Source organism: Tigriopus californicus, chromosome 7 (assembly GCF_007210705.1).
Source record: "Tigriopus californicus strain San Diego chromosome 7, Tcal_SD_v2.1, whole genome shotgun sequence".
Lineage (NCBI taxonomy): Eukaryota > Metazoa > Arthropoda > Copepoda > Harpacticoida > Harpacticidae > Tigriopus > Tigriopus californicus.
Genome location: NC_081446.1, coordinates 14,289,563 through 14,314,677, shown reverse-complemented (window position 1 = coordinate 14,314,677; position 25,115 = coordinate 14,289,563). Strand labels below are relative to the sequence as shown.

The 25,115-nt window shown below is 41.5% G+C and overlaps 3 protein-coding genes across 7 annotated transcripts in view; 2 read left to right on the top strand and 1 right to left on the bottom strand.

Annotated features, from left to right (window-relative positions):
- Positions 1–6,347, bottom strand: part of LOC131883852 (uncharacterized) — a 39,967-nt gene extending 33,620 nt beyond the window's left edge. For 2 of the 5 annotated variants that reach the window (XM_059231445.1, XM_059231449.1), the window contains exon 1: positions 5,084–6,346. The gene's annotated coding sequence lies outside the window, so the exon portion shown is untranslated. Of the gene's footprint in view, positions 1–307; positions 640–5,083 lie in introns of those variants that run through there. The other 3 variants (XM_059231448.1, XM_059231450.1, XM_059231447.1) reach the window with 3 other exon arrangements.
- A 2,156-nt stretch (positions 6,348–8,503) lies between these two features.
- Positions 8,504–13,028, top strand: LOC131883432 (coiled-coil domain-containing protein 63-like). The gene is made up of 9 exons (XM_059230908.1): positions 8,504–8,765; positions 8,893–9,084; positions 9,201–9,470; positions 9,533–9,727; positions 10,471–10,758; positions 10,868–11,062; positions 11,141–11,477; positions 12,521–12,623; positions 12,715–13,028. Exons 1-9 carry the CDS (start codon positions 8,667–8,669, stop codon positions 12,839–12,841), a joined length of 1,806 nt encoding a protein of 601 aa, XP_059086891.1. The 5' UTR covers positions 8,504–8,666; the 3' UTR covers positions 12,842–13,028.
- A 3,890-nt stretch (positions 13,029–16,918) lies between these two features.
- Positions 16,919–25,115, top strand: part of LOC131883717 (uncharacterized) — a 16,480-nt gene continuing 8,283 nt past the window's right edge. The window contains exons 1-4 of the mRNA XM_059231249.1: positions 16,919–18,653; positions 23,240–23,349; positions 24,181–24,238; positions 24,604–24,740. Coding sequence (XP_059087232.1) covers positions 18,587–18,653; positions 23,240–23,349; positions 24,181–24,238; positions 24,604–24,740 — 372 coding nt within the window. The 5' untranslated portion in view covers positions 16,919–18,586. The remainder of the gene's footprint in view (positions 18,654–23,239; positions 23,350–24,180; positions 24,239–24,603; positions 24,741–25,115) is intronic.

Sequence of the window (25,115 nt, the reverse complement as noted above, 5' to 3'; positions counted from 1 at the left end):
CTTTAATTGATTCATCAAGAAATAATAGATTTTCGATTATCCTCTCTCTTCTCTTCGATTCGCTTGGCCTTATGGACCCTTTTGAACGGCTTTCCCCGTGGTTCAAAAATAGTCTCGTCGATGAGGGCCTGGGATGCTTGTTTTTTTTTGGCAGGACTGTGGGATCTTTTAATTTTTCAAATGGGAAGGGAGAGAGGGAGGGAGGGAAGTCTTGACATGAGGGGTGGGAAAGGGTGGGAAAGCCAAGGAACTGCATCAAAAATGTATTTTCAGAGGCAGACTGGCTCCCATCGGCAGAAGTTCTTACCTCGAAGAGGGCACTTCATCCCGAGAATCTCGTTCCCCGCTATCTTTAATGGAGTGAACGTGTAATGTTTTAGATACTCCTCTGTACAACGTACTGTACAATTGAGCATCGCTTGCCTCTTTTCTCTCTGTCTTTCTTGCTCTCACTCCGCCGATCGACGGGTATTATCTTTTGCTCACTGTAGAGAACGAAGGCTTTGGCCTTTGTTTCGCCACGGAAGGTTTCTCATTTCATGCGTCGTTTGATATTGAGTTCATCTTTGAAATTTGCACTCTCTCCGTCTTCCTTGGGGAATATTGGTACTTCCTTCCATTTGGTGGAGGCTCTCGTGATTTTCCTTTCAGTGGCTGAGAGTGTGAAGAAACGTAGGTGTTGAGAATGGAGCATGAGTGAGTGAGGGATATGTATGGTGAAAAGAGAGGAGGATTCTTTGATCACCAAGTGATTGACCCGCATGCAAACCGTGATGATGATCGGGTTGGGAAATGGAGCGAAGATCTCTGAATACCAAGCAACCACTCTCACTCGCAATGGGTGTGAGTACATTTCTCATTTTTGTTTCAGGGACCTCAACTAATGATTATACTACCAAATCCGGGATTGGATTGCTGCCAAAGCGCTGTGAAGTAATTGGAACATATCTTATCACCAAGCTCATTACTCGACGAAATCGGGTACCCCAATCTCCCTTGAACTGCTCTGGACTTGCACAAAACTAGCACGGGCTAGTGGCGGCCAACGAGCTCACACTGCCATTGACCCAAAAGCACTGTTGATGGAACATGGAACCATGTGAAAAGAAGCACAATAACCAGCACCGACAAAACCGTGTTCCAAGTTGAGCGAGCAACTCCATTTGGAACCCTCATGGAGGGTATTTTGGGTAAGCGCCAATAGGAAAAGGGTAGTAACTGCGTTTCTTGGAGGGGAGAAACTTCCTATTAGTTTTATTAGGTGTCCATGCGCTTTTGCGGGAACGAAAGATAACACGGTTGAGGCGTGGTGAAGGAGAGATCCAAGGATTGGATCTCCTTTTGTAGCAATTGTCCTTCCTGAATGTTAATGAACACGATCAGTTGACGATATCCACCGAAGAGACAAGTATAAATTTCTATCTCCACCATTTGAATCAACCCAAACGAGGGTACATGTATCTGGACGTATTGAATGGCATTGGCTTTTTTGTTGCCATTGTCTAAGAGACAATTATTATCTGGGACATGTCGTTGGTTGCAAAGGAGTATCTGTGTAATTATAGTGGACAAGTCCAAGCTTGTCTGGTCACAGAAAACTGAGCCCCAGAGAGACTAAAAGTTTTCTCCTTCACTTTACCACTTTCCGTTTTCTTTGTTGCCACAACTTTCACTACTTTTGAGGGAAAGAAGATCCCCCATCTGACTGAGGAAACTCAAGAAAAACAATCCAAGTGTTGAGGCAACCTTCTCTGATGCTTTGAACAAGCACGAGTAAAAGCCTCAAGGTTTACTCAAGAGCCATAAGCGAAAACTACCTACTCGTACAATGCTACTTACTACCTGTGCCATTGCAGACATACTTGAAGGCATTTACAATAGACAAATCTACTGTACACCTGATTACTTTTTGGGTGAACACAGATTACCGATTACTTTTGAGAGGAGCAAGATGCTGCTGGTCAAGTTATTTGGAGCGATTGGAAGAAAGACATCCTTGAACAAATGGAAAAGTAAAGTGGCATCCAAGAAATTACTTGTTGACGCCAAACTTTTCGGGCAAGGCCTCCACCGCCACCGCCACCACCTTGGTCGCATTAGGGGGCAAACGAGGTTGATACTGCTTAGGCTTTGTCCTTTGATTACGGCACACAAGGCCGTAGTTACCTCACTCTTTTCTTGAAAAGGGTGCTTTGTATTCCCAAAAGCCTTCATGTTCCCTACTTTATCAATGAAATGGGGTCGTCCCATCTCGAGTCATTTCCAGTGTATGATTACATTTTACACTCCATCTAGAGCCGCCTAGCCTCCTACATACTCTCACCCGATGAATAGAAGGTACAAGCGAGGGGAAGACATGAATCGTTAACGTGTTCCGCCCTCAACTTCGCACCTTGTCAATAAAGGACGTACAGAAAATCAGCATCTAACAGAAACGACGACAGGGCTTTTGGAACAAAGACATGTGACGAGTCAACATGCAAGGTAGAGATGCCTTGGAAAAAGCCTGAGTGAGCAAAACGAATCGGGAAGAAGCGGAACACTTCTGGTTGTTAGTTGGGAGGGAGCCAGGAGGCCCTTCAGTTTCAGACCTTTGATATAGGTATTGATAGAACACCTGAACATGAAAAGATCTTAAGTTTGGATCAAGTCCAAAATTACTTCGACGAGATTGGAGTCAAATGATCCAATAGAACCAGTCTGATGAGTGATTTGTTTGGGTTTGGATGACTTCCTAATGCAAAAAATAAATCTTTGTAACTCAAAATCAAAAATGAAATACATTAAAAGCAATTATCTGTCACACTAATTGAATGTCTTTGCCACTCTCAAATGCTATTCTTGGTCAACAGTTTTAAAAAGCAAGGTGTGTAACAGCTGTTGTTATGGAGAAGATATGAAATCTTTATAAAATGTTGGCTTTAGGTGGATCAAAAAATTGGCATCATCGTTGGCTTTGACGATCAAAAGTGAGCTTCTTCACCAAGCAAGCCAGCTTATGGAGAGAAAAGGAGACTTTTTTCCATCTTAAAGGTTATTTCCCGTTGCTCTTTTTATGTTTAAGTGTGTGTCAGGGAGCAAAAAACAGACCTCTTTGTTTCCTCTGAAATGTGTCTTGTGTTGTTGAAAAATAAACATACGGATAAAAGGTCATATCTTCTCCTCATTGAGCTTGTTACTTCGTTATTCTTTTCTTTATGGAGCCTCTGACGTTGGCCAAAGTGACTTAATAGCATTTCTAAGGTCCTCATTGAGCCATTCAGAACGGGTGGGCTTTACGGTCTGCTGTCTTCAGACAACCGCTAGTTCTTCATGGAACTTGACGTCGATCATTTCTGGACATGGTCTCAGATAAGGCTGAGGCAAAAACTCTCAAATGAAATGCTTTCAAGTTTAATAAGACTCCATGGTACTTGATAGGACTCAAGTATCTGAGAGGCTTTTGTCGAAGGACCCTCTGGGCAAATGCGAGGATATCTCCCTTTTTTCTTTTCTTCACCCTTCCTTTTTCCAGCTCACTTTATCCCGTGGAAACAAAGCGAAATTGCTTCAAAGCAAACAAGAGTAAAGGACAGCTTCAATGAAATTACATCACAAGCAAGACTTGGACCTTGGATAGTATGTGTAGCAACAACATTCAGGCATACATTGTTGTGCAAAGGCAAAGATGATGAAGCAAAGCTTTCACACACACGGTCGGTTTTTGATCAAGGAACGAACACTGATCGATCCCATTTCTGGCCAGAAAGGGTTGAAGTAGAAACGAGCCACAGAGTTGCTCTATTGGGTGATATTGGTTGCAAAACAGCCCAACACCAGACCACCACCCAGTCCAAATAACCATAAATTCTTGGAAGATAAAGGCATGTTCTCTGAGAGCTTGTTATATCACACTCTTTACCCAGATGCCATAGCATCCAGGGTTGCCGCTTTTGGTGCAAGACACAGGAAATAATGGGCCAGTTTGGCCGGTTCGCTTTCTACTGGATGAGCAAAGGTGTCTTGGGATGGTATTGAAATCGCAAAGCTGTTCACATACGTCCAGTGAGAAGATTTCCAAGAGGGTTCCAATGTTCCACCTTACTGGTCCAAGCTGTGGCCCCCAAGTTTCGTCGGTGAAAAGAGGGGATTTTAGACGGAAAGAAAACAGCAACAAAAAAGGGACTGGAACACTAGTGCACGATAGCAACTGTCGATTTTGAAACAAATAAAGCTCTAAAGGCTCAAGAGACTTTCTCGCCTTATAGATTAGAGAGCCCACAACAAAGAAAAAAGGTTCTAGGTTCGAACTCATAATTGGGATTTTTTTTTCTCTCTCCGGTAAAACACCTTCAAAAGCGAGTGAGTGGGTTTCTTCGTCACAAGTGCTGTTGAAACTTTTGAAGCGAGGTGGAGGAGGTCTCTTTTTCAAAGCAGGCCCCTGAGGGCAAACAAGACAAAATGCCGGAAAGAAAAAAGCCCATTTGGGTAGCAAATTTTCCGACTATTCCATCCCAAAAACTTAAGGAGAGTCAAGACAAGCGAGAGGCTGTGGCTCTGGATGTCTCTATCTCTCTCTTTCACTTGGTCTGTGTTCCCCCTCACTCGAAAGGCTGGAGCAAAGTTCATTCAGGGATAAAGTAACGACATTTAAACTCACACCAGATTACCCCAAAGATTCCTCTCAGGTCCTCCCATCCAACAGACCGACCTTCAGAACACGTTGCCATTCCGTGAGCTCGGTGGAATGAGCATAAGTTGATACAAAATGAGCAGGACTGAGCTCCTTGTGCTCTTCGTTTCCAATTCAATCTGCCTTGAGGGTTGTTGAAACTTTTGGCACGTCAAAAGTTGGGATTGCCTGATTAGTTTCCTTACATATCCAACAAAAGGTGATCTTCTCCGTAAGGTGTGAGTGGAAAACCTGCTTGCATCTCCGATACATACTTTCGATCTCACTGACTAAATTTGGTCCTGGTTGTGCGGCAATCTACCGATTTATTTGCATTCTACTCTTTGACAAAGTTAGCGTGGTCCATAAATGGACATTCAGAAATGTCATGGTTCGAGTGTTCAATAATAAGCAAGTTATTGTTGGCCTTACCTTCGACCTTTGGATAAAATGCCGATTGAAATGGAAGAACAAACTTTCACTTGTGCAGTCGTCGTTTCTCTTCAAGCTAGAATCGATTCGGTCTGAAAGCAATGAGGACAAAAAGTTTGGTTCCCTTTCGAATGGTTCCACAACGGATGATGCTCTGTTCCCGTTCCTGTTCCAATCGACTCCACGAACCGAGTTTGACTGAGGCAAGCTCGGATCTGCTTGTCGTGCTTCTCTGAGTCGCTCGCTGCCTTCAGCTCAGCCTTGTAGCCTTCTTTCTTGTTCTTCGTGGTCCTCGGGATCGGGATCTCGCAGAATTTGAGCTGGAACGAACAAACGAACGCACGAACGAGAGGCTCAAGTGACGGACATTTAGAGACTAACGTGGAACGTGGAACACGGGCCAAGTGGTTGATAGTGATGATGCTGGTTGGAGTTGTCAGAAACCTTGGCCAGTTGGACGTGCAAACCCGAGCTATTCCAATAAATATAGGCAAAGTGATGGCTTCCAGACAAGAACTTGTCGTGTCTCCGTATTCTGAGCGAGCATCCCCAGGAAAGAACTTTTTCGAGCCAAGAGACCAAAAAGGATGAGGTGTTAGATAAAGAAATGTCACTTCGAAGAGTCGTGTTTCGCGGGCAAAGGCCATGGGATATGTTAGCCCTTATATCAAATGTCCAGAGCGTCAATAAGAACACTCAAGGCTGGATTATTTCTCGAGGACCTTCACATCACATATTTGTTTGGCCCCAGAACTACTGAATGGATAAGTGTTTCCATTTTTAAGAACGAGGGTTTTTTTTGGAGAGCTCAACTATGAAACTTTGGTGTTGAGACTTTTATAGCTTCGTCAAAAAATGGAAACTTTCCAGCCTTTTCATGTTTTTGGCATACCTTCTTGCTTTCCAACGAATTTTTAGCTAACCTGTCATGTGTTAGCTCCCTTTTCAATCCAAACTTATGGATTCGTCACTTCAGAATTAGTAAATTGAGACTGTTTTTTATGAATAACTTGCCAGTTCCTTCTTTGCTAAATGCTTCGTTGAAATGCCTTTGGTTATCATTTGAATAAAAATACAAACCTGGTTCTTAATTAAAGATAGCTCGGGATCCTGAGGTATCCATTATCCGATAAGAGAAACGTCACTGCTTGATTCATCACTAAAAGTTTATGGATGCATCCCATGAACACAGTAATGAGTCTGGCCGGTTGAAATTTGCAGGATGCTTTTCTGTAAATTTATTGCTCCACAATTTTCACAATTCTATCAGCAAGATTTGCTTTTTTCAGCAATTTCATCCGTTTCAGGAGATTTTTTTTGTTTAGTTAATCATTAAGCCCTGCCAAAATTTGCATCTAAAGATGGTCTTTATCGACAGCAAATTAAATCAGCTCAATATGCACAAGCATTTGCAAATAGACTTGTCAAAACACAGGCACTGACTCGGTCTGGATGGCTTTAAATGCTATTTTTGCCTTCCAAATCAAGCAATAGTCAATGAAAAAGAAAATTTTGTCATAATAACTCTCAGCACCATAATTTGAACCTACTATACCTGAGGCGAGTTTTTTTAAACTCTTCTACCCTTGAGTTAAGGCTTGAACGTCACCCAGAATGAGTTTTTACTTACCACTTGGGCTAGTGTTTTTTCATACCGGTTAACGCCCAAGCACTTCACTTCGAGGTGCGAGCTTTAAATACAGGCCTCTATGGAGGCGAGGCTAGCTGTGGTACTGTATTGGTAGAGCATCTGCTCTCCGATTTGCGAAATCTTGTTTGATCCCACGCTTATTAAATTCAAGCTTCTTTGTAGTTTTTAAATTACAGCATAATATGCTATTTGGACAGCTTAAATGGGCAAACCTACGGTCATTTCCAAAGGTGAGGCAATAACTAATGTTGGTTGTAACGACAAAGCGGGAAAGTGCCATCTGACTTTTTAGCAAACATACAAACCTAAGAAGAAGATCTTTTGCATTGTTCACGCTGCCTCTCAGACCAATCAGCCAGACCAGAATCTTGTACCTATATCCTTGATATTGCATGATAGAAAGATATCTGAGTTCATCAACAACATATTGGTAATGTCTGTGTGTACTTGTTACACAACAGTTTTGATATTAAGATTAAGTTTCATTATATGTTAGAGATAAGATTACACCGTTTTCAAGTTTCTTAAAATGGTAGCAGGCCAAATTTTTCATCCATCTCCCGCCCTTTTACCGACACCCCATGGAAACATGACACGAAGTGTCTGATTTTTAAAGGAGATGTATGTTGCGCAAACAAACTGCGTCCCAGCCTTTAATATAGTGTAACTCAAAAAACTGCAATGACATACTATGTATGGGGTCAGTTTGGTTTCTTCTGGTAGCTTCCATTGAGGAAATGCAACCATGGACTATTTGAACACGAATAGCAACATCGTGGAACCTGTCGAACTTTGGCCGTCTTGGGACCTTGGACTTTTTTCCTTCCTCTTGCAAGGTGGAACAAGAACTAGTCATTCTGTCATTGGAGGGGATTGAGCGAAGTCTTTTCAAATTTGATGACATGAAACTCATTAACTTCCAATGACCCTCAAGTAATTTGCTTCCAGCGGAACGGATCAAAAAGATTCATCAATGGTTGGACCTTGGAACACGGACAAGGTTTTGCTCCGGTTCGGTAACAGAGCCCAAATGAGAAAGAAAGAGTTCGTTGTGATTTCCTTGTTCCTCCTACTCACCCACCAAATCAGTCAACCATACCCAATGTCTTTCCATGTCTTGAGCGGAAGCTCGATGGAACATCTTGTTTCATTTCCTCCCTCCTCGTTCCAAAGAAAAAGGATCCCCTTTTTGTGGAAACCAAAAAAGGTTAAAAAGCTCGTTTGGGAAGATCGCCAGAAAATGTTGGCCTTTGGTCGGAGCGACTGACTTTAATGAGGTGTTTGAATGCATGTTGGGTGTTGGGTCCGTCGTCTAGTTTGGCTCCTTTGGGCTCTCCCTTCCTCGTGTCTAAGGCCTCTCTCTCTCCTTTACAAGAGTGGCTGGAACATGACAACTCGACATATCTATAACCTCTTTTCTGCATACCGCCTGATTAACCCAAGTGCCACTTTCTTTACCGGTTGAATTTAGAGCGGATAATTCAAAAATATATAGACACAAGCAATTCGTACAAAACGGGTGCACTTGTATTTTTGTGATGACATTCTTATTTTCTATCGGCCAATGCAAATTGTAGGTTGCGTTGGATTTGGGAGACATTTTATCGTCTTCGGAAGAGCCGTTGGAAGTGAGAGGTTTTGAAGCTCGTGGTCATTTTCTTCCGTGGAGGTAACAATCTTGTATTTTGAAGTTTCTTGAATTCCTTTCAAACCATTAACTTGGGATATGCCTCATGGATTGAAATCAACAGAAGACATTTGTTCCTTTTCCGATAGTGCTCAATACATAAAAACAGCCAAATGTTATGGATTACCTTCGATACAAATTTTTCCTCGAAGGTTTCCTTTCCATTTGTGTGATCAATATCAAACAAGAATATAACAAGTTCTAGAATAAAGTGATCCCAGTTATTGTAAAACCTCCCAAGCGCAATGGCAGGTGACGAAAATGACAAGAATGAGGAAGAAAAGGACCTGGAGCTAGATCTCATGGCCGAGCAAGAGCTTCTCCGGCTCACCAGACAATACAGGGTGACTGAACATAGCATGCAGTTTTACAAAATCAAATACTACGTGATTTTTTTTGTTGCACTACCATTCTTGCCAATGCTTGCTAAAATGTTGCTCATTATTCTTCCTCCTCTTTGATGCTTCTCAGGTGATGGAGGGAGACAAAGAAGCTTATTTGGAAGAAGCTACCAAAGCTTTGAGAAGACAAAGAAAGACCATGGAAGACCTGGAGGCTGAAAGAGATGAGTTACGCCAATGCCACAAAACTGCGGCTTCTAAACGCAACAGCAAAAAGGATGGAGAGAACGCCGCCAAAGTAGCCAGACTTGCGGAAGAGCAGGTGCACATCTTTCATGTATTGTAAAGATGCTTAATATAGATTAGGCATCTTTAATGCACTGTACATATGTTCATGCTACATAGCATTACCTTACCTCGATGCTCACGTTTCTCCAGGAGACTTTGATCAATGCCATGAAATCCGAAAAGACGGTCACGAAGGATTTGGATACCGAGATTCGACGGATCGAACGTCAAATTGGCAATCACTTGAAATCTGCCAAACTAATTCCAAAGACTTCCAAGCCTGGAACCAATGTGTCGCGAGAGAAACGAGATGTCTCTCAAAGAATCACTCTCCTCGAAAATCGCCTAGATGGTGTCATGATCAACTTCAACGCTACCTTATCTCAAAATAGCGTGATCAGGAAAGAGATTGACCATTTGGTGAGAGAAGAAAATGCTATGATTACTTACTTGCTCAACGGTTTGATGTGTCCCTCGTTCAGGTCCAAGAGCGCTCCACATTCAACGAAATGATTAGTCGACTCCAGAAAAAAATAGCTGTGAACAAGAAGACGATTGCTGACATCACAGAATTAGCTATTCAAGCATTCGATCAGCGTGATGAATGCCAATCTAAGATTCAGGCTCTCCAAGAGAGGAACGAAAAGGATGCTCAGCAATATGCAGCAGAATTGAAGGTAAAATTCTGTCATGTACTACTAGTTTGTAGATTTAATGGTTTAATCCAAAATCGATGGCCCATGCCTCCAGAATCGGAGTGGCCTTTTGGCTGAATATCCTCCAGTCCAAAGCTTATGGTGCAACATAAATCTTGTCAAGGGCGAGAGAGCCTTCTTTCTCCCTTTGTCACTTCAGTGAAGCGAACGCAATGGAATGACAGACAAGAGATGATTTACTGAAGGTGTTTCGGTTGGGTGTTATGATGCAGCCTTTCCCAAGAAGACAACATGGCCTTCCTATGAAAATGAAAGATGGCTGGGTTGATCAAGAAATGGGAACCATTCGCACTTTTTCCCTTTCCAAATAAACTGACATTTTCATCTAGCCAGCGCGAAAAGGGGCTTGGCATTTTTAGAACTGGAAGTTATATGAGATATCTGAGAAGACATGGACATTCAATCTCTCCATTTGAATCCGGTGAACGGAGATTGGATGTCAACCCAATAACCCTTATTTGAAAATATGAGACAATATTTTCCTCGGATGTAACCTCAAATGTCTAGATTTTTTCAGAACTACTTTGTAAAAATGACCTTTTTGAGCCTTCTCCAAGCCATCCTTGCTTCGGCTTTTCAAAATAGTTTTGTGTCTCGAGTCAAACATTGTCTACCAATACGAAACGAAAATGGCTTCATCTCAACAAAAACAATATGTAGCAACCGAAAAGGTACATGTGCCAGTAAATGTTTCGTGCTTTTAGGAGCTCCAAAGGACATTGGACCATGACGAGAAATTGAAGGATTTTCTATTCAACAAAAGCAACGATCGCGTGTTTGCCTCTCAAATGGAGGAGGATGAAAAGGAGCGAGGAAAGAAAGCAGCCGAGGAGAAAGAAATGGAGGACGTTCAAAAGTACAAGGATGCATTTGATAACATCCGGAAGATCGTGGGAGCGGATTCAAGTCTCGATAAGATTGTGGCAGACTTCATTAAGGTCGAGGATCAAAATTTCGCCCTCTTCAACTACGTCACCGAAATGAACAATCAGGTGCGTCGGGTTCAATCCACATCAATGCCTAAGTTTTTTTCTTCTCTCTGCACCCTATACGCTTGGAACTTGTTCTCACTCGACAAATTTCCGCCCGATTTCGTTCCAGGTGGAAGCTCTTCAAGAGGGGATTTCAAGGTTGAAGGGCGACATTAAGGAGGCCAAAGGTCGAGGAGACGAGCGTGAGCGCCTGCAGAGAGAGCAACTTGAGGGCATGGAGAAGAAGTTGAGCACCTCCATGCACGAGGCCGATTCAGCAGAGACCAAACTCAACCTAATGGAAGGAGTCATTTCCAAACTCAAGGTTCCCTCCTTTTCATCAATCCCTCACACCCCAAAAGTCAAAGGCTAATGTTCCACTTTGAAATTGTTGCACTTTTAGGTTGGATCAGAAGACCTGTATCTGATTTCCAAAGTGGGATCCACGCCAGTTCTTTCGCTTCTGGGTGCCAACATCCCAAGGGATCAGGAGCCTGAAAGGCCGTTTATCAATGAGAGCAACGTCATCATGTACTTGGACATGGTCCACGAGAAGATCATCGAGCTGAAGGGCATTGCTCAATATTTGGAATTCAAAAGTGGCAAAACCTTGGCTCCACCGATCACCAGCTCATCTGGCACGTCCCCATCAGTTCAAGCCATGCCTAAAGCGCCTTTCAAACATTTGCTTGGAGCTGAGAAAGTGCTCAAGCGAGCACCTTCGAGTGCACAAATCTTGGGTAACAAATGGCCACCTTAATCCCTTTTCGTTTCCCGAGCTTGTTTTTGGGATATTTGGTACAACTTCCTATTGTTCTAAATGTAGCCGAGCAATTGTCCTCCCATGGGAGGAAAGCACATAACAGGTCATTAAGTTTTCATTCCATGGGACAAAAATGGAAAAGGTGAATGTTGCATGATTAGGGATATTTTCCTAGCGTAATATTTGTTCGAAACGAATGAAGCTTAAACTTGGTGAGAGCTGCTTTGAGCAGATAGTATAAAACATGAGAAAAGAGAGTTCTCACGTTTTCATGGTTTGGATATTGGACAAACTAGAATGTCCAAACAAGGAATTTTTTACGCTTACGTCAAATGTTTAAGACATGTGTACTTTTTTATTACTTCTCGGATTTTGGTAACGATCAGTGTTACTTACCGTATGTTCTTCCCCTAACTCTCCCATTCAAGTTCAATGCTTCGTTTGATCCCTAATTGTTTAGGCATGAACCACTGTAACATGGACAAGGACGCTAAGGTGCAGAATGAACATTTGCCATTCCTGTCATGGTCAATAACACTACTCGTACGTTTTTCCTATTTTCGCTCAATCCAACGGCCACGTCAAAAGTTATGCCCCCTCATAGCTCACTACATACCTCTATGCAGAATGATTGAGCTAACCCTTTTAAAGCTGTTTTTGCCTGATGGGGAGTAGTTAACTCAATATGTGATGAGCTGTATAGTGTGCTTTGGGAAGGCATTTTTTTTACCCATTCTTGCCATTACAAATAACAATACTTTGGGGGCAAGTCTGTTTCCAAGTACAATACAATCATGTGACTAGAAACGGAAATGTTAACTCTCGGCCTTGGCGTCCCTCTCCCTCTTCGCGTGGTTCAAAATTGAGGTTGAACCCTTCACAATGGGACACTCTTATCAAGGTCGTTCATCAAAGTATTTCCTCCCCTCTATGTTTCATTCAGAAGCATTTTACCACAATGCCTTACTTGGTCGATTAGTTCATCTATTTATTTATATATTAGCGGATTGGTGTTTGCAGGAAAATCCGACAATGACGTATTGGATGCCATGGACTCGGATGATGAAGCGGTTCCATTTGACTTATCTGCCTTAAAAACAAGGGCTTTTGTGCAAACGCAAAGGCAAGTTCTAGTAATTATTACTACTTCCAATTGCTACGAAAATTATTGTGTGTGCCTGCGTTTTCATTTGTATCTTGTATATATTTGATAGAGAACGACGAGAGGCATCACTGACCGGAGGACAAGGGGGTGCCGGGTCAAAAAAGGATTCTGATGGATTATCGGACACTCGTGGAGGAAGTGCCAAGCGACGGAGCAAGCCCAAGAAGTCCAAGTGAATTACCTCTGGATGGCATGGAAAATATATGTGCACTTTTTTATTATTAAACGTATTGCAACTCTCTGAGCATATTTTATGAGTTAGAAGAGACTGCTGGAAAGCTTCCGAATTCTGACTTGTGCCTTTGAAACTCGACTCTCTGTCAATGATAAAGTTCATTTCTTATGTTGCCAACAGAGTCTGAAGGAGCTCAATTCGATCTAAACTCACTTCAAGAATGACTTCAGGGGCTAAATCGTCACCGGTTTGCTTTCAAATTGACATGCTAATTGGCAGTACCATTGGCCATTTGATTGGAAAAGAAGTGTTAATTCTACTCCTGACTTCTTTACCTAAACTTAAGGAACAGTTGGAAGTGCAAAGAGTCATCAAGGGAATCAGTCATAAATCCGCATTCAGCTCAATATAAAAGGTGTCAGAACTACGTAGATGGCGAATAAAATACACTCTTTGTTTCTTTTGGACCCTTTCTCGTTCTTAACTTGAAGATTTGGTCGCAAACCTTGGGTGCAAGTTTGGATATCGATCGGATTTGGATTCATATAAGCAAATAGGTAAGAGGGTAAGTGGTGTGTTCGATAAAGAGAATGAAAATATATACGATTTAGATTGGCTTGGCAAAACGTCCGGTTAGCCCTTAAAAAGTCTACATAATGTCAGATAACTCTTTCTGTCTTTGATCATCAAATTCAAATTTTATGGGACATAACTAGGATGGTTGACTAACGTGCGTATTCTATGTATATCAGTACGCGTTTAGGATTTAATCCTCTGCATAATAATAATAATATTTTTTGCGACTCCTGCTCATATCATGGTGTAAAAATTTAAGGAAAAGATGATGTAAAAACATTTTAGAGACATTGTTGAATAAATAAACAATAGGTGGCCCACTACCTGCTAATGACGGCCATGGTTGAGCTGAAATCTTGATGAGCGGTTCGGTTAGTAAACATAACAAACACTAAACAGTACATATAGTAATCAAGCAAAATATTTTTCAAGACTCACAAGAATTGCGGCACTGAACGGAGCTCTACTCTTGCTTGGACAGCTTAATTTTATTTTTTGGAGTCATCGAATGTTTGCCATTCCCTCCTCGAATAAGGTTACGTTTTTATCTTATTAGTGTGGCTCTTTACAAGAAAAAGAACATACGTATTTCATGAAAAATGAGACTAGTACGGGACAATGCCGGTTTTTTCGCCATATACGATCTGTTTTTTTATAGATGCAATTTTGAGCCTTATCAAATGTGAGGAAACCAAGCACCAAAATTGGTAAGTTTTTGTTCATGATTCTATCTCCACATGTTTGTGCAAGACATGATCAGCGCATTTTTTTCACAATCCAAACACTATTTTTCGCTGAGCGTATTGAGAGCATGATATTGGCCACTCAGAACATCCTACTCAAGACACGAGTGATTACAAATCAATACAAAGCAAGAATTTGTATAAAAGAGTAAAATTAGCGGTTCAATATTGGGTTGGAGAAGGGATGCTAAATGCTGGTGTGAAGAATGATTCAAGTGTCAATCAATTTGTCCCTAAATATGGGGATAAATGAAAGTAGCTATATTTGCATTCAAGAAGACTTTTCTCTAGGGATTTTAGCCATTTCCGGTAATTTATTGTTAATAATCTTTATTGCTCAAGGCTTTAGCAGGAAATAAAAGTTGGTCATAAAATCGGAAGCTACAGTTATGGTTATGAGCGGAACATGGTGGCGTAATCTCGATCACAAAGACTCAGACAACTTGGCTTTCATTTTTTTGTCTCAAGCACTTGATTTGCTTGAAAAGAGGTTGGTTGCCAAGGCAAAACATTGTGCCTTCTCAACTTCACAATACTAAAGATCAAATACTGTTATCAGAACCTCTTTCCAATTCATTCATTCCCTAAATGGTTTCATTTCATGGACTTGTGTCGCTTCAATTCAAATATCAAGGAATTCAGAAAAATCACAGACAATTTTGTACCACTTTATTAAGTGAACCCTTCCAGTGGAAACGACTGAAATTGCTGGTTAATCAGATAATTGAAAGCGGTGGAAAAGGGTCTCAAAAATATGAAATCAGTTTAGGTCTTAACATGAAGAAAGAGAAGCTTGCAAAAATAAAACTGGCAAGCTCATTAGTCGGCAAATGACAAGTGGTCTCCTTGGGTAATGATTGTCGTTTAACAATTTAACTCCAACCTTAGGAGCAATATGTAAGAAGTGATTGCATTATATGATAAATCTATCATTTTTGTAGGTGAAGTATTTCAACCAATATGATCTGATATTCGTTAGTAAACTGTTCTAGTGTTTTTGAATAAATCACTAGTATAATGACATTCAAAAAAACTAGTATCATCTTTTCAGTAAGATTTATCTTTGCCAAAAGTAAAAAAGATCAAGATTTTTTATCCACAAGACAACGCAAAATCTCTGATGCCCAAATGAACACTCGCTGGATCATTCGGAGGAAAACATTTCGTTGTTGGGATATACCCACCCAAAAAAGGTCATCGAAAAACATCATTAACTGACAATGAATGTAATCGAAGACCCAATGTATTCGCAAGTACAGCGAAAATCTCCAGTCTATGTGTCGGGTCTATTGGCCGATGGCAATAACCGAGAAGGAAAAGCATATATAGTCGTGTTTCTCGTCGTGCATGCAATAGTGGGTTTCTAGTATTGCCGAGAGTCTTACGGCCACATACCGTAGACGTGGATCATGCAGGCTCCTTCCAAGCGAAGGCCAGTTCTCCAACGACCCAGTAGCCAGTAGCCAGTTGCCAGTTGCCAGTTGCCAGCTGGCAAGGCTAAAAGGAGGACAAAGCCCCAGCTGGCCGGTCTTGGCCGCGGGCAATCAAGTGGGGAAAAAGGGAACGAAGGAGTGAGTGAAGGAGAAACAGAGAGGAGACTAGTTCGCTCACTCAGCTGGATGCGCATTGCACATAGTTCCATCGGCCTTACTCCGGCAGAGTCAAGAAGAAGCAAGGCCGATGGAACGACTGCAAAAGGTGACCAGATTGCAAGAGTTGAGATCAAAAATCAAGTCACCTTGGGATTGGTTTAGTAAGTCAAAAGCAATGGCAAGTGAATCTGGGTAAGGTCTAGAAAAATCCAAAGCAATTTGCATTTTTTGGATCTTTTGAGTATTTAGATGAAAATCGAAATAGGAATAAGATGCTAACTTGAAAAGATGGCAAAAATAAGGCAGTAAGGCAATAGAATATTTGCAATTTTGGTACTCGCACTTCATTGATTCAGGTGTCAATATCCCACAAACACACTATGTAGATCAATTTCGATTTTAATTTAGCCAATGGTAAGGTTGAAATGGAATGTGAATATTTTTGAACGGGATTTCAATAAAGCAAAGTCAAAAATGGGTTGCTTTATCCACAAACTTTGATATTGATGCCGCATTCATATCGTTTGGGTTGCTTTACTCACAAATTTGAGGTAGGTAATCATTTCATGATTTGAAAGTACAAATAGAAGATTTATCATTAAGCCAAGAATTGAGCCCCTCTTGACCTGAAAAGACACTGCATATCGCCACCTAATCGGTACTTGTCAAATGACAAGAAAAAAAGAAATCAAGACGATGAAGCGGAATTGCCGGTAGACGTCACTCATACATGACCTATTCCAATCGTCTGTCATTTATCTTGGAAAATGGAACGCCACCATCGCTTTTGAATGAGAAACTATTGGACCCCCTTAACAAGACACAGCCACAACAAATGGATTGTTCTCTTTTTGATTGGAACACTGGTTTGGGCCCAATATGCCAAGGCGTGGTGGTCACTTGGGATCAAAGTGCACCAAGTCGCTAATCCGAGCACACGTTCCTAAAGCTACAACTCCTGCTGTGCCCTCGAGTCTCTCGGTTGGAGGAACCCTGTCGTTAGATGGACGAACACTCATAAGGGCCACAGAGCCGAGACGGAAAGAGTCGCGACGAGAGAAGGCCGGCTGTTTCACTCGTTTCAGGGAGCTTCATGTGGAACACCCGAGAGCCTGAGAAAGGAGAATCGAGCTCATCGTGGGACCAATCTCCATCGGCTGGTGGGGTACACGGGTACACTAACGAAGAAGAAGTGGAGGACGGAAACCTTCACATTTCTCCAACTTCCTCGTCTTTTGAGTCTCCTTTTTCTTCTACCAGCAGTGCAGGCGGCCTTGTTAGTTCTCTTCTTCCCTCTTGTTCCATTCCAAGTGCTCAAAGAAGGCTGCCTGTCCCTTCACCGAGGGGAGCGAACGAAGGAAGCAGGGAGTGAAAGAAACTAAGAGAGGGGGAGACACGGAGAAAGAAAGAGAGAGAGAAGGATTCAACGATAGATCCTCTTCCAGTGTGAATGGACGAGAGAGTTGTTGGTGGCCCGACCTTCTTCGGTACACACACAAATGAGAGGCTTGCAAGCATCTCTCTCACCAGTACGACAAGGAGAGTTTAGCGAAGAGTGTGGTGGTCCCTCAGCACAAAATCCCAATCGTAAACAGTGTCTCTGAATGAAAAATCAAGGTGATCGAAGTGTCGATTTGTGTTTCCTGCATTGTTGCTTGGACCCCCAAGGACCACCTAATGCGTGTTTTGCCACTATCAAATGTGGAAATTACTGTTTTCATAAGAAAAAGGTCCGTGTCGAGTTGTTAAGTGACGTGCTGAATTGGGACGGAATGTCGATTAGCACCATGTTATCAGTGCGGGTGATTTTGATATGAGTGTGTTCCACAGGAAGAGTACGTGTGCTTTCTAAAATATCAGCCTCAAAAACCCTTTGAACCAACCTAAAGTTGTCATCATTGCCAGGGCTATTTCCAATCAAGAAGCATCAGTGGTGTCTTTATCATGACTTGCTAGACTAAGCGAGTCCTCCGTTACTCTAATAGTCGACGTCCTCCTCGTCCTCGTCCCCTCTTTTTTATTTGATGAGGCAACTTCGATTTGGCACCAATTCAACAGCGTTTTTTTCTCTCTCTCTCTCTCTGTCTCTTTTTTTCTGGCTCCCTGGGCCTTCTCTGATCCCAAAGGCTGATGTCAAGTGCCAAGAGTCGGGCATAGTTTTCTGAAAAAGAATCATCGCTTTTTGTGCCTCGTCTTGAACAGAGGGGTGCATTTGATGCGTCTCGCGAAGGCTCGTAGCTCAAAGTGGGTCTAAATTAAGTAAACGAGCTCCCAAAGATCTCCTTCGCAACGGTTCCATTGACGGACCCGGACAGACAAAGGTGGTGCGTCGTTCGTTCTTTGACAAGCATTCCATCTCGTTCATTAAAGCATGCCAAAACTGGCCCCTAAGTTGTCGACAAATGTTTCCGAGAGAGATCACTGAACATGTAAACAATCCCCCGTAGTTTTTGCCAATGTCAAGAAGCCAGAGACAAGGCAGTCCTGAGTGAGTGAGTGAGTTAGTGAGTGAGCGAGTGAATGAGTCGTCGTCTTGTTTGCAAGACCGAGTAAGTGAGTAAATCTGCTACGAGGTTGGGAAAGTCATTTTGCCGCAAATCGGGTCTTCTCGCCCAATGGAGTGCTTCAGTGTCTTCTTCGGGAAAAGTTGCCGTACATAGAGGTACAATTGGTGATCGTGCGATGCTATCTCAGCGAAAATGTACACAAACGTGCATGACATGACAATGAAGCAGTTGCAGTAGATCTCTCAAGCCAAGACTAAGCTCAACTTCTGCTCAATACTCATTCTGCCGATCCTGCGGAATCCCACCTGGTCTCCCAAGTGAGTGAATCATGGTTGATTTGGGAGGCTACGTTATCATTTTGGTCGAGACCAAGGAGAAGAAAGTGAAGCTTTATGGTAAGACATCACGCCACCTCTGTTCTTAACGAGCCTGACTAAATAGGATAGGATGACTGGAGAACAGTGAACATGCTTCCTGGAACAGTTACGTACATGAACAAGCCAGCTTTGTTTTCCGCCCTCCCTCGTTATTCGGTTACGATTAATCTTGGTTGAGCTTGGCTAAACGTCACCGTCTCAGAATATTTGCAATCGCCTCCGATGCATAAAAAACAAACTCTCCCAATCCCAAGAAGTTTGCTATGACGCTCAAAACTTCAAAGTAATCCCACGCTTAGAGCCGGATGAAATACAAAAACAAACAGCTCGTCCCGTGGATTTGGTCGAAATGGCTAATATCCAAGCCCCATGCTTGTCCTTGGATCCACTATCTTTTTAAATAATTTGCTTGGGATCTTCAAATATGCATATTGGAGAATGCAACACACTTGAAAAGGCTTGATCTCCATAGCTTATATATTGACCTTGTCGCACAATCAAGTTACATTAAATGAGGTTTTGCTGTAAGGGTGCATCTGGCAGCCTTTGAGAATCCAATGCTCCTGGATACTTTGTCATATGGAATTTACAGGAGTAAACATTCTCTAAAGTAACCAGGCGTGACTTAGAATAATTGACAAACGACTGCGCAAACATGGGACAAGTGGGAAAACAATTTTGCAACTTTTATGAAAGTGATTAATAATTTTCAGCAAGGCAATGGCACACTTGAGATGACGGTAATCCTGAAACCACCCCAAGTTGGCAAATGAAGCTCATAGATCTTTCATGCAAGAAAGCAGGGTCTCGAAAAATGGATCAGCATTAGTGCTGGATTAGTTTAGGCCATAGGGGGATTTCAATTCACAGCACGCTCCGTTGTGTTAAAGGACTTTAATATTGCATTAAGCTAACAAACTGACATGAGACAAAGTTTTTCTCGGGAGGATTTTGTTCGATAAAGATTTCGTACACAAGTTTGTCTTTGGTTCGGCCAAGTTGAATGTTATAGCTTTCTTTTGTTTGTGCATTTATCATGCCTCTAGTTTGACAGAGCAGTTCAGAAAAAGCGTTAACTTTGACGAAGAAAAGCAATACAATGCATCTTGTTTGGCTTTGCATCTGTAATGTCCAAGTTGGTTCGCGAAATGAGGTTGAAACTAGAGGCCATTCCAAAGCTTTGCAGTAAATTGTTCTTTCGCTCAGTTCAATACGTAAACGTACACGCCTCTCAAAATACTGAGCTCTGTCTTTTGTGAAGAATTTGTTCTCGGTCACCACACGGATTCCACACTTATAAGAAAAATGCAATCAAACAATTCTCATGGCATGCAATAACAGAAAAATAAAAGATCTTTGTGCTTTCGGCTGAAAAATCAAAGAAGCAGGTCTACAACTGCAATTTCTAAATCATCGTAACAAATGTAAAAGATCCATGTTGATTGGTTGTGTTTTGCCAATAAATAAGCCTTGTCTTACTCGAAATTTGATATCTTTTTCTTTGAAACGGCTGAATTAAAAGAAAATAGATTGAACGCTTATTCGCGGTCACCCGGTATACGCCATGGAATGTTAGATTCTCCTTGTGGTCTCAAAAAAAAACGAATTGATTTCGGATGCAGCAACGTGATCTTAATCGGTCGGACTTCGGCCAGAAAAGTTCTGAATCGGGAAGGATTTCCGCTCCTTTTGAATATCATCTTAAGCATTATCGAATGGAATTTGATACTTTGTCTGAACACGACATGTGTTTCAAAGAACTTATCGGTCACAAGTGCCTGAAAAGCAATCGTGTGCCGAGTGCGTTATATGCAGACATAGTATACACATGTAAATAGATATAGTTTATAAAAAGACTCAAACCAAAAACATGAAGTACATATCATGCTCTTAGTTCTATTGTCCTGTAGACTTTGATTTTAGCTGGGATAAGCAAATGGAAATCTTTTGGATCCAAAATCAATGATTGGCAGCACAGAAAATTTTAGAACGTTGCAGGTTCAAAATAATGTTCCACATGTGATGCAAGAAGAAGAAATAATTGCCTTTTTTGCCCACCTCCCCACCCCACCCCCCATTGCAACTTGCGAGTCAGAAAAATAAAACTTTTCAAGAAGTTCGAATAAAAATAAAACATTTTTTTTTTCTTTTGGTCAATGCGAAACAACCTGGCAGATTCGAAGCTGGATGCCAATTAGCATGAATACATCTCCAATAATCATGGAAAACTGTGCTTTTGTGGAAGAAAAATAAATTTTCTTTATTGACGATATTTTTTGCTTCTCAAAAAAATTGGTTTAGGTATTGTGATAACATGCTTTGAGATTAACCAATGACAGCAATTGTTGATGCATTTGACAACAAAGTTGATGCAAACATTTCGAGCTCTTTGAGCCGCTCATCCATTGTAATCTGTTCCAATTGGGACAAACTTGGGGGCCGCCTTGTCCTGATTTGCATCGTCAATCCTTGCACCAAATTCTCTATTGGAAAATCAATCCAGGTCATTCCAAAACATGAATACCCCTGTCCTTCAACCCGGATTAGACAACATTGCTGGTATTCGCTGGATCATTGTAGTGTTGAAACTAGAAATTCTCATTATTTCAGCCTATTGGACAGACTCTCTGATGTTTTACTCCAGACATTCTAAGGTTGGCTTCTTTTTCATGATTCACTTGATCCTTTGGTGCTGAAGGATCGCCAAAATATCATTGGATCTCGACTAATTCTCACCCTGATATATCCATACATAAATAAGTGTTAGGTTTTGGAAGAGCATCTCTGCATCAAATTTGAACTGAGTTAGCCTTATTGACATTGAAAGAGACTTACAATATTTTATATTGAAAATAATTACTTTCGAGATTTTTCCCCTCTAAGATATTGTTTACTGGACCAAAAGGTTCGGATGCCCAAAAGGGAAGAAACAGAGGTGAATATTCATGAAGATAAAAGGTCAGACCCACCAGATTGATTAAATATGTGTATTTCATGGTTACATTCATCCCTGCACGGCAGATGGCTCTTATCATTAATAGACTGACCAGCTAGTATTACAGCCAAAATATAACTGGTTATATTGACACCTTGTCATAAAATCAAACCTGCTTTTTCACAAAATGGCGGTAGAGCAATTGACGACGGTTGCTCAGGGCGTGGTAAAAGTATAAACAGTCATAAACATGGCTTTTATCCTTATTTGATGGTTTTTGGATATCTTCTGGGTTCAGGATAATGTCCTTGGATGCCTTGATGTGAAGCCGACTCTTGACCTTGGGCACAGCCTCAAGAAATCCCCATGACCAGAATCCATAAGATTCACGTCAGAACGTCAGCTGCACATTGAGGCAAATCATCAATTTTTGAAAGTCCCATATCACCAAAAAAAAATGGCCAATCGTAATAATTTGTTAATTTGTAAATATGGTCTGGAATCTATCAAAAAAACTACTTTGCTCTTTCATGAGACTTTTGATTTAAAAAATAATCGCTCGTCTTAAAGGCTAGAATGAAACTTGTCAGTATCTTGCAGGTCTTTTTTGCTTTGATCCTTCATGCTCGAGCACTTTCCAATCAAATTGATGCTCAATGCAAGGAGTTTTAATTTGACACTTACAATGACTCAGAGCAAAACGAGGAATTCCGAACCAAGTTCAGCATCATCAAGATTCTCAGTCATCACCACGTGGATTCATATCGGATTCCAATACATAAGTGTTCAAATTGATGAATAGCTTTCCAAAGTGGTCACCATTGGCAGCCAACATGGCTTCGATCCGGGGTCTGAATGCCAAGCACGTCTTTTGGATGCAGATCGGATGTTGGCCAAGCTCTTTTGGGACCCGTTTTGGTTCACCTTGGCTTTGTGCAGCCTCCCAAAGTGCTTCCTGACACACTTGGAATCAACTCAGATTTTGACCAATCGGTGCTTCATTTCCAAACGATCTTATGCCCCCACCTGGGGGTCAAATAGGAATCAGTTTGAAAGCTGGGACGTGGGCTTGGCCTTGATCTCTGACACAAGGTCCTTGAGGAATTAGCCCTTTGAATTGGGCCAAGGCCACCACGGCCAGACTGCCCCTTAAGCAAATGGCCAATGGTAAAGAAAGTGGTGTTAAAGCACCTGACAATGTCTATGATGTCCTTGGTGGAAACATGGGTGTCAAAAAAAAAATATTTTAGCCTCTATCTCACAAGTCATTGGTGCTCAGGATAAGCCTTTAATATCATATTTTTGCTTTGAATAAAAGGAACATCAAACATTGAGTAGACAGATTGAGCAAAATATGAACTCTCAAAGTCGATTCTGTGCGTTGCTCAATGACACTGTATTTCATTTGACGTCCAATTCTCAGGGTTTGATTCAATACCAAAAACTAGCTTTGGGTTCTGGATATTGGATATCGTCCCGGATACTTCTGGCCACCTCTGAGATGTTCTTTGTTGTTTCTACGGTCTAATGACTATTGCTCTAATCAAGAACAAATGACAAAATAATGTCTATCTGGATCAACCTCTCCGCTCCATATCTGGGATTATACTTGGATCACTTTCCTTTCGATAGAACAAATTCATGATTTATCGGTTTTTCCCCCTTCTAGGCTCTCCTGCTGACAAAGCCGACTTGGAAGTGGCCGATGAGATCCTGGAAATTAACGGAGAATCACTGGAAAACTCCTCCCACACAGATGTCATATCGCATATTCACAACGTAAGTGAAAAAGCATCTCAATCCGAGCCCAGCTCTATTTGTTCTCGCCCTGAAACTCCTTGGGAACTTGGCTCAAGAAGAAAAATCGGAAAACTTCTCGACGTCTTTGACTTGCTTTGGGTCTCTGCTCATCACACTTAAACCCCTCAAAATGACAGCAAGAGTAATCGTCAACTCTCCAAGAGATTCGCCTGGTCTACAAAATACATGCCTTTTTGTCTTTAGATGTAAAGCGCATTTACATAAATATATTTCAACCAAGTTGGAACCTCCGATAAACCCACTCATTGCCTTTTCAAAATTGAAATGGAACTCGTGGACAGACATCCAATATTGGGTCTAAGTTGGCAGCTACGACGTTATTTTTTACGCATTTTCGGACACTTCTGGTCTTGCTTTCCCACGTTCAAAAGTTGTTGACTTGCTCTCGACATTTTACTTGTGCCAAAATGACATTTTTTTTGCCACATTCTAAGCCTTAGAACGTCACACTTTCTTATTTGAGAGGAAGAAAAACAGGAAACTCATTGTGTGGAAGGTGAGAGATGATCAAGTCCTTGTTTAAAGGAGCAGTCGCAACTTAAATTGGAAGCACGTCATAAAACTTTGGAATGATTGAGGTGAAACAACATTATCGGGCAAATGGAGCTCGTTTGAGAAATGATGTTTTGTTTATAATGAGACAGCTAATCAATCAAGGAGACAAGTACTAAAAGTTCCCAACGACCCAACTTTTGAACGCCCACGTGACGTGGATTATGTGATAGCCTGAAAGAATTTGAACTTGAACAGACTAGTTGTGTTATTTATCTTTTTTATTTTATTTTCTAGTGCATCAAATCCAGGACAATTTGTCTTCGGGTCAAAAGGAGATCTGGGAATAAACTTGGTAAGTTTTCACATTCATGTTGTTCAAATCGTTCCAGGCAAGGCAACAATTTTTATGGGGCGTAGAAAAATTGGAAATTGAAAAGAAATATGACACCATTACTGAGCAGAAACCATTTGCAATTGTTTTGCTTTCATTACTGTTCCAAGCACCGAGCCCCACAAAGTCAATAAAGGGGCTTTTATAGCTATGTTCCTTGTTCAGATTTTCGTCTCTGCCAGTGACGCACCATTCAGAGCCACTTGAAAATGTTGATTTACTTCATCAATTTGTTCTTTTTTTTCGCTAAATTTGAAGTCTCCAGCAAACATGGAAGTGAAGTACTTTTCAAGCGTTTTCCATGGCTTCCTTCTTCTCCATTTTAGCCAAGGAACTGGCCGAAAGTAGCCACGTTCAAGATGCCTTTGTGATTGCTGTGGAGCAACAAGCCAAGGAGAGACTGGAACGGCTCTCTGCACTTCGAAAAATCAAGCCTGTGGATATGACCAAACTCTCACAACAGGTACGATGTACAGATAGTGCGACCAGAACTTGTCGCTTGATCAATCACTAATGTAGAACGACGATGACTTGGATGTAATTTTTTTGCTTCAAGAGTGGAACCAAAAGAACGACCCTTTCAGGCAGTGTTTCTTCGCCCACGATCTGAGCGAGTTGCAGTTTATTTGCACAGTCTCCCACTTCTGGCTTGGGGAATAGAACTCCTTTGAAGCCATTCTTGGCCGGCAATAATGTCGGAAATTGAAAAATGTTCCCCACTTTCGGGTAAATACTTTCCAGAGTGAAGAGTTTTCGTGAACAAGATTCCTGAATTCTTTCGAGTTTCATGAATTGACTCAATTCACACAAAGTTTATCCAAACAACGTGTCCTGGCTT